This window comes from Podarcis vaucheri (genome assembly GCF_965113315.1).
Source record: "Podarcis vaucheri genome assembly, chromosome: 7".
NCBI classification, from domain to species: domain Eukaryota; kingdom Metazoa; phylum Chordata; class Lepidosauria; order Squamata; family Lacertidae; genus Podarcis; species Podarcis vaucheri.
This window is the reverse complement of record NC_138765.1, coordinates 85,067,855-85,079,462: the sequence shown is the minus strand read 5'-3', so window position 1 is coordinate 85,079,462 and position 11,608 is coordinate 85,067,855. Positions and strand designations below refer to the sequence as shown.

The following is an 11,608-nucleotide window of genomic DNA, read 5'->3' as shown; positions in this document are numbered from 1 at the left end:
AGTGGCAGATTCTCACTGGCTACCCCATGAAACCCCCACAAAAGTCAGACACGTGAACATGCATTAGGTCCATGTGCTAGCTGCCCTCTGTCAACTCCAGGGATGGGACCTTGGGAGCCCAAGACTCTCTGGAGGGCACCAATTTCTCAGTAGGGTGGCCAACAGCCAGGGGTGATGGCAGCTCTGATCCAGCAACATCTTGAGCGTCACGGGGTCCCTCTACTTGCTCTAGTCAGTGGGAGCACATTGCAAGATCCACCTGACTCTCCACTTCTTAATATACGGTGATTTGTTCAAGAGCACTTACCCATCGTGAACCCAAACGCCTGTTTAGACAGTTAAGGGAGCCTGGAGCGCAGAAGCAAAACTTGAGAGATGGCGGGGGGAGCATCAGCTTAGAGGGGCTCTTGATCATCAGTGATGGGGAACCTCCAGCCCATGGGCCTAAATCGCATGGTCCATGTCCTAACTTGTCACATGCATCTGCTTTCCCTAAGCCACAGTCGCCCGCCATGTACCTAGCATCTATGAGGTTGGGTGACGGGCTGCTAAAGCTGCTCCCTGTCCTGTGCCTTTGCTTCTGTGACTTAATTTCAAGCCGACTCAGTTACATGCAGCTGGATCAGAGCTTCAGCCACTGAAAATATGGCCTTACCTTCTCTGCACAGCTAGCTTCCATCTCCTGGACCTTTAGGGTGAGTTGCAGGTTGGCTTGCTTCAGCTTGGACATCTGCTGCTCAGACCGTGTTTTCACCGACAAGATGATTCCTTGGGGAATGGATACAGAGGACAAGAAAGTTAGCCAGGCCCTATTGGCTGAGACCCAGGGATCACCTTCCCGAGCTCTTTACAGCGGTTATCCTCACAATTGTCCTCTAGGATGTTCCTCTCACCGGAAAGAGGAGAGGGAGGCTGGAGAGGAAGCAGCTGGAGCTAAATCAAGGCCTTCCAACTGCAGCTCCAGTTTTATCTGTTGGTTTGCAAGCAGTTATATCTGTTGGTTTGGGACGCGGGTGGCGCTGTGGGTTAAACCACAGAGCCTAGGACTTGCCGATCAGAAGGTCAGCGGTTCAAATCCCCGTGATGGGGTAAGCTCCTGTTGCTCGGTCCCAGCTCCTGCCCACCTAGCAGTTCGAAAGCACATCCAAGTAGATAAATAGGTACCGCTCTGGCGGGAAGTTAAATGGCATTTCCGTGTGCTGCTCTGGTTCACCAGAAGCGGCTTAGTCATGCTGGCCACATGAGCTGGAAGCCGTACGCCGGCTCTCTCAGCCAATAAAGCGAGATGAGCGCCACAACCCCAGAGATGGTCACAACTGGACCTAATGGTTAGGGGTCCCTTTACCTTTACCTTACCTTGCAAGCAGACTGGTATTGCCAAGTGTTGTGGGCTAAGTCACAAGAATGTACATGTGAAAACAGTCTCCGCAGACCCAAGGGAAGAATGGCGATAGAGGAGGCAGAAAGGGTGAAAACAAGGCAGTGTGTGCGCGCGCACGTGGGACAAAGCCACAAGCAGTGTGCACTCCTGTTAGGAAGGGCCTGGAGGCCTGGGAAGAGAGGTCAAGGATACCAGGAAGAGGGGGCTGGATTTGAATGATCCAGAAGTCTCTGGAATTCCTCTGCCCACAATTAAATTCTGCTATACAATCTACTTTAGAACAATGGATCAAGGATATTGATTGCCAATATTCTTTCTCATGTGCTCACAGAATTTGCTCTCTAGTATTTTTTTTTTTAGTTTAACATGCGTCTTCTAGATATGCCACATATCTAGGTCATTTGACAAAGTATCGCCAGGCCTTTTCTAGGCCCCGATTTAACCACCTCCCTTTACAGTACAAAGAGGCGTCCCATGTGAGGACTGTTTGTGTCCTTGTGGAGATAGGAAGTAGTCAAAACTTTGGGTCAGGTCTTTGTTGAATGTAATCTTCATAGAGAAGGTCACAAGAGATTATTCCCCGCTCCAAAATAAGGAAGCATCTTGGAAGGTCACTGGAACAGTACTCTGGATATTTCTCGGCTGATACAAACAAGTTAATAACAGAGATAATGGCCAAGTTCCTGTTCTCTACTCAAAGGTTTTGTACACTGATTCTAACTGCAATTTGTATCTCAAATTTTATCTTTGTACTATGTACTATGTAATATATGTTTTAGTCATTTGCTTCATGTTGTAAGTGAATGTTTTAAATTGTCAACTGTTCTATTTTAATGGGTCTGTGGCCAAATAATAAAATGATTAAGAAGAAGCCTAGCTGCAAGTTTGTTAAAATAAAAAAATTCCTTCCAGTAGCACCTTAAAGACCAACTAAGTTAGTTCTTGGTATGAGCTTTCGTGTGCATGCACACTTCTTCAGATACTTCTTCAGGTATCTTCATGCACACAAAAGCTCATACCAAGAACTAACTTAGTTGGTCTTTAAGGTGCTACTGGAAGGAATTTTTTTTATTTTGACTATGGCAGACCAACACGGCTACCTATCAGTAACTGCAAGTTTGTTGTTCAGGCAATACTTGGGACGGCAAACAATGGCTTCCTTCAAGAAATTCCTGCATGGGTATTATTAGTGCCTGTGTACTGTGAATGGTTCCATACCAAAATCCATCTATTCCTCAAGATTTACCATTTATAATCCTGGCCACTCTCCACAGTCTAAGAAGGATCAGTAATCCAAGTGCTTCAAACTCATGCTCCCGGAAGAGAAGAACAATGTCAAGAACGAATGAGATGATGACAACGATGGCGTCCAGGACCTCAAACTTGTGATGGAAGAACTCCAACCGGTAGGCGAAGAGTTTGAAGAAAATTTCCACCAGAAAGAGGGTGAGGATGCTAAGGCTCAGGTAGTGGAACACCTGCCAGGGTGCAAGGAGGGCAAGGCAAAGGTTAATACACGTTTAAGAACACCTGGAAAGCAAGCAGTAGATTTTCAGTGAGGAGGAGGATAATAATAATAATAAATTTATTATTTATACCCCGCCCATCTGGCTGAGTTTCCCCAGCCACTCTGGGTGGCTCCCAATCGAGTGTTAAAAACAATACAGCATTAAATATTAAAAACTTCCCTAAACAGGGCTGCCTTGAGATGTCTTTTAAAAATAGGATAGCTGCTTATTTCCTTGACATCCACAGGACGGGTGCCACTACCGAGAAGGCCCTTTGTCTGGCTCCCTGTAACCTCACTTCTTGCAATGAGGGAACCGCCAGAAGGCCCTCGGCGCTGGACCTCAGTGTCCGGGCTGAATGATGGGGGTGGAGATGCTCCTTCAGGTATACTGAACCAAGGCCATTTAGGGCTTTAAAGATCAGCATGAACACTTTGAATTGTGCTCGGAAACGTACTGGATATACAGCCATACCTTGGAAGTCGAATGGACTCCGTTCCGGAAGTCAGGTCAGCTCCCAAAACGTTTGGAAACCAAAGCTGCTGCAGCCAAGCAGAAGCCACGGAAGCCCCATCGGATGCTTGGCTTCCAAAAATAGTTTGCAAACCAGAACAGTCACTTCCAGATTTGCAGCATTGAGAAGCCAAAACATTCAGGAACTAAGCTGTTCGAAAACCAAGGTACGACTGTACTGGTTTTATCCAGTGGCTCTTTTGCTGCTGAAATCCAACCTAGCCAATGCAATATTTACAGCACTTGTTCCAAGATCTGTTTGCAGAACAGCACAGGGATGCTATTGCTTCACCCAGAGTTTCAAATACTTCCCCCACTTTAGATTGTACCATGGGGAAGAGAAATACCTACTGGAGCTAAATCTACCTTTACTCCACAAAGCATTTACAGCCCTATAAAGTCTTAATTTTCTGGAAGGGAGATTCAAGAAAATCCCCAGAGATCAACCCTTTTTGCATTTGTGGAAGCCACCCCACCCCCCGTTGAGAACTCCACACGCTATGTGATATACTCTAAACTGTACAAAACACCTAGGCATAAAGATTCAGAGAAATATTTAGCATTGCTTGCTACGCTCATTGTTATGGATAAGATTAAATATCCGTTGTCTAGTTCAGATAGGTCTGCAACATCTAATGCAGCTAAATTTGCAGTGAAGGCTGTTCATCTTACAAAATGCCTTCTGGCCTCCCTTGAGATCTAAGATTCTGTTTTTTAATATATGTTTCATTTATTATACAGGTCAAGTTTTTATCTTTATATAGCATTATTCGGTATATTTCAGGTTCATACATTTCTACTTGGCTCCAACCTGTATTTGGCTTCCTTCTTAGTAAATTTGAAAAAATGTGAATGTTAGGACACCAAACACCACAACGCAATCAAAGAAAAATATTCTGTAGCAAACTATCAGATGGGTGGGTCAGACGTATATACACACCTTCCCATATTTGCTTCACAGAGAAAGGGCACTACATAAATCTCTTCAAGTATATACCGTATTTTTTGCTCTATAAGACTCACTTTTTCCCTCCTAAAAAGTAAGGGGAAATGTGTGTGCATCTTATGGAGCGAATGCAGGCTGCGCAGCTATCCCAGAAGCCAGAACAGCAAGAGTGATTGCTGCTTTCACTGTGCAGCGATCCCTCTTGCTGTTCTGGCTTCTGAGATTCAGAATATTTTTTTCCTTGTTTTCCTCCTCCAAAAACTAGGTGCATCTTGTGGTCTGGTGCGTCTTATAGAGCGAAAAATACGGTATATGCATCTCTACAGGTCTAGCAACTGGCTTATTTTAAAAATGAGAAGTTACGGTTCTGAGGAAGCTGGATTCTACACCTCACAGAATTGCAACACACTGTCTACACGGACCATGATTTATTTGCAGATTCCTCCCCTATTGCCCTTACCTTGGGTGCAATCTCGTGTTTGTCAGGGTGGATGATTTTCAAGTCCAAAAGCAGTTCCCCGAGGACCAGTATGGCGTCCAAAATAACCAGGCAGACAACTAAGATCTGGGAGAGGAAGAACCAAGACCAGAATAAATATGCAAACCTTTGAAGCCAAGCAGAAGATTGCAAAGTCGAGACTTGGTGTTCATCAGCCATGGAAGAAAGGTGGCAGCTGGGATGAGGAGAATGAGGCAAAAGCTGCGGCTCACGTGTGGTGGTGTAGACCATTAGGCTCTGCACCAAGGAGACCTAGAGAATGACTTGGCCTTGGGCAGCTCACTGTCTTTCAGCCTAGTGCAGGGGTCAGCAAACTTTTTCAGCAGGGGGGCGGTCCACTGTCCCTCAGGCCTTGTGGGGGGCCGGACTATATTTTGGAAAAAAATATGAACGCATTCCTATGCCCCACAAATAACCCAGAGATGCATTTTACATAAAAGGACACATTCTACGCTGCGCCTCCCACTGTCTCCCGAGTTTGCGGGGCTGGCGACGGGGAGGAGCAGGCTTCTCCCCCCGCCAGCCTTCTAACCAAGTCGGGGGACAGCGGGAAAGGTGTGCTGCACCTCCCCACTGTCCCCCGAGCTTGTGGGTCTAGCGGTGGGGCTCTCCTGAAGCCTGGAGAGCGAGAGGGGTCGGTGCGCAGCGACCCCTCTCGCTCTCCAGGCTTCAGCGAAAGCCTGCATTCGCCCCATAGGACGCACACACATTTCCCCTTCATTTTTGGAGGGGAAAAAGTGCGTCTTATAGGGCGAAAAATACGGTAAGCAACTATCCTATCTTTAAAAGACATCTGAAGGCAGCCCTGTTTAGGGAAGTTTTAAATATTTAATGCTGTATTGTTTTTAACACTCGATTGGGAGCTGCCCAGAGTGGCTGGGGAAACTCTAGCAAGATCATCAAGTTTGAGAGTTTGGACTATAAACGTAGCTGGAACAGTAAGTTGCACAGTTGCAAATTAATTTTTCCTTGGCCCTGTCACATATATTGCTATGCTATTGCAACTGGATTTTTTCTTTATATGTTGATTTACGACCTAGGGATAATTGTAGATGAGCATTCTACTAGCAATACAAGCTGCCCACACCCATCTTTGGGCTGCAGGATATCAGCACTGTCGAAATGCTGTGGAATTTATTCTACCAGCTGCTCCATGGCAACATTCGAAGTCACAGCCTGTTCCTGGTTTTTTGCGTCTGCTAGTAAAATGCTTTCAAACAGTTTGTACGGTGCTTTCTGTTAGCAGCTAGTCAATATTCCATGAGCATGTGCCGCATGCAATGTCTTGTCATTCACAACAAAACCTCTTAAGTTATCTTGAAGATGTGCTCCTTGCCCTCTTTCTAACAGATTAGGCACAGATTCCAGTTCAGGAGCTTTGTGTTTTGTCTTGTGGTTCTGTTTGAAGCTGGTGCAGATGGCGATTCAGCTGGTGATGGTCTCTTTGACAACGCGGCCTTCCTGGCTGTTTTAGGCCTTGAGGAGAAGACTTGTGTATTTCTTTCAATTGATTGACTTCACACCCCAGGGAAGCCGGACCCCACAACACTGATGTGCTGAGTCAGTGAATTCTGCCTCTAAACTTGGTTCTTTCCAAGTTTGCAAGTCCTCCCTTGCTTGTAGGTCTCATACCCTCATGGGTGAACTCTTGACAAAAATACAGTGGTACCTCAGGTTAAGTACTTAATTCGTTCCGGAGGTCCGTACTTAACCTGAAACTGTTCTTAACCTGAAGCACCACTTTAGCTAATGGGGCCTCCTGCTGCTGCCGCGCTGCCGGAGCACGATTTCTGTTCTTATCCTGAAGCAAAGTTCTTAACCTGAAGCACTATTTCTGGGTTAGCGGAGTCTGTAACCTGAAGCGTATGTGTCAGGGGTTCAGGAGCAGAGGCGAGGGCAAGGGAGGAAACAGAGAGCGAGGGGGAGGAGGCAGAAGAAAAGATGAGTGATGACGACGACCCGAGATCTCCGAGTCTTTCCAGTGAATCAGAAGATTCACAAAAAGGAGCACCAGTGGCCAGGGTAAGGGGGGAGACTAGGGGGACACCCCAGGAAGATAGAGCCAGAGGGGACTCAGAGGGGAGCAGTTGGAAATCGGGACCAGCGTCACCGCCAGAGAGCAGGGAAGAGGAAGGGCGCCAGGGATCAAGCGCTGGCAGCTCACAACAGGAGGGAGGGCACGAGTCAGGAGTGGCCACACCTCCATCGGGGAGCGAAGAGACGGTTAGACGGAAGGTGGAAGGTTGGGCGCGCGCGCCAAGTTCAAATGCACAGGAAGGTGGCGCAGTAGGCAGCCCGGAAAGGGAGCCAGGTCCTAAAGCCCGGCGCAAGGAGACAGGAGGGTCCGGGGGGTCAGCGTCAGAAGAATCCCGGAAGGAAGAGACCCCGGGGGGCAGAGGGACCCAGAGGAGAACAGTCAGGCGGAAAAGGTGGAGCAGGGCTAGGATATTAAGTTGGTGCACAAGGGGCGGAGACTCAGACGGAGCTTCGCCGATCTAAGCATAAGACGTAGAGTTGCACGCAGCAGCTTGAGAATGGAGACTGTAACTCAATAAAGACTTTTATTTAATGATCGCTGGCTAGCGTGATCCTCTGTGAGCTAGGATCTGGAAGCAACTCTGACAGTATGTAACCTAAAGCGTATGTAACCTGAGGTACCACTGTACACAGATTTTGGTCTCATAGGTTACCAGCAGGGAACTGATACGGAACGGGGGGGGGGGGCAATGTCTTCTTCACTACAATATATTTGCTCAATTTCTCTACGACTCCATCACCCCTCCCCTGTCCTCCATAATCTCTCAAGTAATACTGTCAAAATCCTGTTACAATGTATCCACTCTGTTTCTGCTTTTGCTCTCTAGTACAGAGTGGCTTAGAAATCACTGAAATCTTCAAAAATTGATATAAAATCAGCCGTGGTTCTGATCTGCTCGTTCTCGGTGCCATTCAACTCAGTTCCCCTTGGACTCCATGATGCTGTCCCTACTTCCATAATCCCCAAAGCGGCAGGTCACGTACGCAGGAACTTCTTAATCCTGTCAGATAGTTTTGCAAATCCTTCCTTCGGGCAATACTAGGTGACAGACGATGTATATTCCTGGCCCATTGTCTTGCCACCACCGGTACTCAATAAATGTGTATCTATGTATATTTCCCGCTCCGCATATCCCCCCTCCCTCATCCGAAAATGCTAATTAATGTAATCCCACCTTTTCATAATGTATTCATGACGTGTAAAGTATATTCATGATGTAACTTGTGAAACCCAACCTTCCCATAATGTATTCGTGACGTTTCATGCACTGTATTCTGGGACATGGAGGGAAATCTCAAAAGTTCATGCCACCCCTTTCTCGCTGTTCAATCTCGCCTTGAACCTGTTGCGCAATAAACTTGGATCTTCTGCAGTTTGCTCCTGCGTCCGGCTGAGCTCATTTTCTTCCGCAGGGACCCACGGACTTAGTCCGATGAGCTGGGTGGCAGAGTAACCCCGCACCCAGATTTTAGCCGTAACAGTTGGCTGCCCAACGTGGGGCTTGTGGTTCTCCCGAGCTGCTGACTGGGGGCCCCGAAATCTTCAGCCGGCTCCGGGCCATTTTGCCTGGGAAGATCCTTTTGGACCCCCAGCCATCTTCCGGGCGGTAATCGAAAGCCCTAGGAGTTCAGCCGGGGAGCAAAAGAGGGATCCAGCCGGCTTATTCATCGATCCCGGGATCATCATAGAAGACGCGTGAGTATAAGGAAAAAGGAAAATCCAGTGCACTGGTGGGAAGGGGGTGGAATCTCCTGGCAACTGAATCTCTGCCGTCCTCCCTATCGCTCCTTCTTACCTTTCTCTTGGTCCGGTTAACGAGAGAGACCGTGGACCACTGCTCAGCCCGAAAAGGGGGGGCTCTGAGCTCTATCTCTTTCTCTGAACCCCCCCAGCCAGCCGCACCAATTGGGAGTCCGAAAGTAAGACGGAGAGAGCCGACTTGAAAGATAGCCGACTCTCCGCAACGGACATCCCAGTTGAAAGCAAGGGGTTGGGGCTCTCTTTCCGAACTTCTCTAGCGCCCGGCAAGGGGGCGGGAAGTGGTCTTGCTTTCTATCACCAATCCCAGCCGCACTGGTCGGTGCCACGTAACCGTGCGTGAGCCCGCTTCCAAAAGCAAGGGGGAATTTCAGTTCGAAATTCTATCCAGGGACCACCTGATCTGGCACCGCATGGCGCGGGCGTCCAGTAGGGCCCCTTTTCCTGAGATGTGACGATAGGTAGGAGGTTGCCAGGAGGGATAGCCCATGAGGAATTGGGCAGGACCGGCAGAGTGGAAAGAGACCCCAGGTTATAGGAAATAAGGAAATAAGGAAATAAGGAAATAGGAAATAAGGAAATAGGAAAGGGAACGCAAGGAACCGGATAGCTAGAGCTCTCTAAAACCCACTAAGGAAGTTGCCAGGCAACTAGAAGCCCCTTCTCCTCTTTACTATACGTCCCTGTACTAAGCGTACCAAACCCCTAGACATACCAATCCTAATCAACCCCTCTTTTTTCCCCTTCTCTATCCCAGACACCCCCCCCCCCAAAAAAAGGAAAAAGCAAAAAAGCAACAACAGCAACGCATGCATCTATAAAGGGGTACCCAGTCAACCAAGCGTTGTGAGCCCTACCAGTCTGATTACCTGGTGGTGTGTTTGAAGAGGCAAGGAGGCTCATAAAACCATGTGGGACCTTCCTACTAATTTCACTTAATGAAGCCAAAGGTAGTGGCCCATCTCCTTGCAATAAACAACTAAAGGATGAGAATATATATGTTTACATGTTGTCCGTTATGTGTGTTGTCTGTTCCTTCTGTCTCTGGCAGATTGCCTTTCTTAAGTGTGCATAGTTTAAACTGCAAGCTTGCTTCAAAATTTAAATCTAAGGAAGTCATGCTGGATCTTAGCAGTCCTAAATAAGAGAAAATGAGAATGAAGTGTGCAAATGTTTACCCCACCTCTTGCTTTGCCCCAACTTTTGAGATTGCGAGTCTACAGTCTTATTTTGGAAGGTGCTGATAACCTAATGTTTCTGCTGCAAAAGCCTAGTTGAGCCAACTGCTCTCAAGCTAAAATGCAGTGTATGTATTTCATTAAGCATATGCCTATGAAAGTATGGTGTTCCTTCTAAGAAAATATCTGAGTCCAGTTTTAACTTTGATTTGGTTGGACAGAAGAGTTATTGTAAGGCTCCTGATATCAGTCTCTATAAGACTTCCTGGCCTCTTTTCTTAGAAAATGCCCCCCCCCCCCGTTTCATTCTGTCTCTTTCAGGGTTTTTTTTCCCCTCCTTCTCCTTCTTATTCTGTGCCAGGTAAATTTACTCCTGAGTAAGCTTCCTTTAAAGGAAACTGCAAGGGGGGGCGATTGTTCCGCGAATGGCCAGAGGGATATTAGCCCTTTCCTGTACATAAAGGAAGCAGTCTCGTTTGCTTGGGCCGAAATCGCTAGCTTTGGTAAATACTTAAATTGCTGAGTTTCTCTTTTTTGTTTAAAATCAAACCCTGTTTTCAAAATCTACTCCATACCCTTCCCTTCCCTTATTCAAATGTTAATTTAGCCAAAGGATGCAACATTTTCAATAGTACAAAAGGTTTGCTGAGACATGAACTCTGCACATGCACAGAGGCTAGATCAGCTAAAGAAGAGAGAGAGAGAGGACGGGGGGGGGGGACTGTAAGGAGGGAGAGGAGGTTTCTTCCAAATGTAAAAGAAAAGTCAGAACCATTGAGGGAAATCACCCTTAATCTGTCTTTGCCCCAGGGGCTACTTAAGACAAAAGGCTACAAAAAAAAAACAAAAAAAAAACTAGCCCATCAAAAGTCAAGAGCTTTCCAGGTTCCAAATCTTAACATGCAAAATTCTTTTCACAGGTAAATATCAAAGCATTCCCCCCTGATTGGGAATTTTAGGAACAGCATTTCCTGACAGGCTTTTCACATGAAATAATTTTCCCTTTTAACAGGATATGTGAACCCTGATAACAAAGTGTTTGTCCCTTTTCCTCCCACAGCAACTTTCTTTCTGTTCTGTGAAACAAGTCTGAATCCCTGCTGTATTAGTGACCTCTATCTCTTTGTGCCTTTGACATTTTTTTTAAGTTACAAATAATCTGTTTTCATTTATTTAATCAGTTTCTCCATGATGTCTATGAAGTTAATCGAAGCACAACCAAACATTGTTTGTGGAATGGTACTTGTTTACCTTTGGCCTGAGCATTTCTTACTAATTCTGTCATTTTGGCTAGTGCAAGGTACCTGCACAACTTTAAATTGCCATTCATTTTATTGGTATTAACTCATTTCCCAGTATTCTGCTATTAACATTACAGCTGATGTCACATCAAGAAACACTTTTATTTTCATTTGGGATGTTAGAATGCCAAAACAGATTACTTCAGGTTACTTATTAATTGTGTGTCTTAGCATTTATTTATTTTTGGTTCCTCATAGCTCATTTTTGTGTGTTTGTGTTTTACTTTGGGGGACATGTTCATCACATGTTGAAAGTCAGTCTCACGAAGTTCTTTTATTGAATAGCACATGGTGAATTTTAAGTTTTCCTCATTGTTTTTCCATTTTTTCCAGTCCAGTAGTAATATGTGTGGTTTTGATAATATCTTTGTACTATTTAATAATAGTTATTTTCTGAATCTGATGTCTTTGTGTCAAGTCCATTTTCATCTAACTGGTAATCTAATTTTTTGCTTTCTTTTTTATTTTTTAACCTTTGTATTTTTT

General features: G+C 46.0%; 1 protein-coding gene across 3 annotated transcripts in view; it reads right to left on the bottom strand.

Moving 5' to 3' along the window:
• HVCN1 (hydrogen voltage gated channel 1) overlaps positions 1–11,608 on the bottom strand; it is a 36,546-nt gene that overhangs the window by 641 nt on the left and 24,297 nt on the right. For all 3 annotated transcript variants that reach the window (XM_082230600.1, XM_082230598.1, XM_082230599.1), the window contains exons 3-5: positions 4,809–4,913; positions 2,628–2,859; positions 656–768 (exon numbers count right to left, since the gene is read on the bottom strand). In XM_082230600.1, the coding sequence (XP_082086726.1) occupies positions 656–768; positions 2,628–2,859; positions 4,809–4,913 (450 nt within the window). The remainder of the gene's footprint in view (positions 1–655; positions 769–2,627; positions 2,860–4,808; positions 4,914–11,608) is intronic.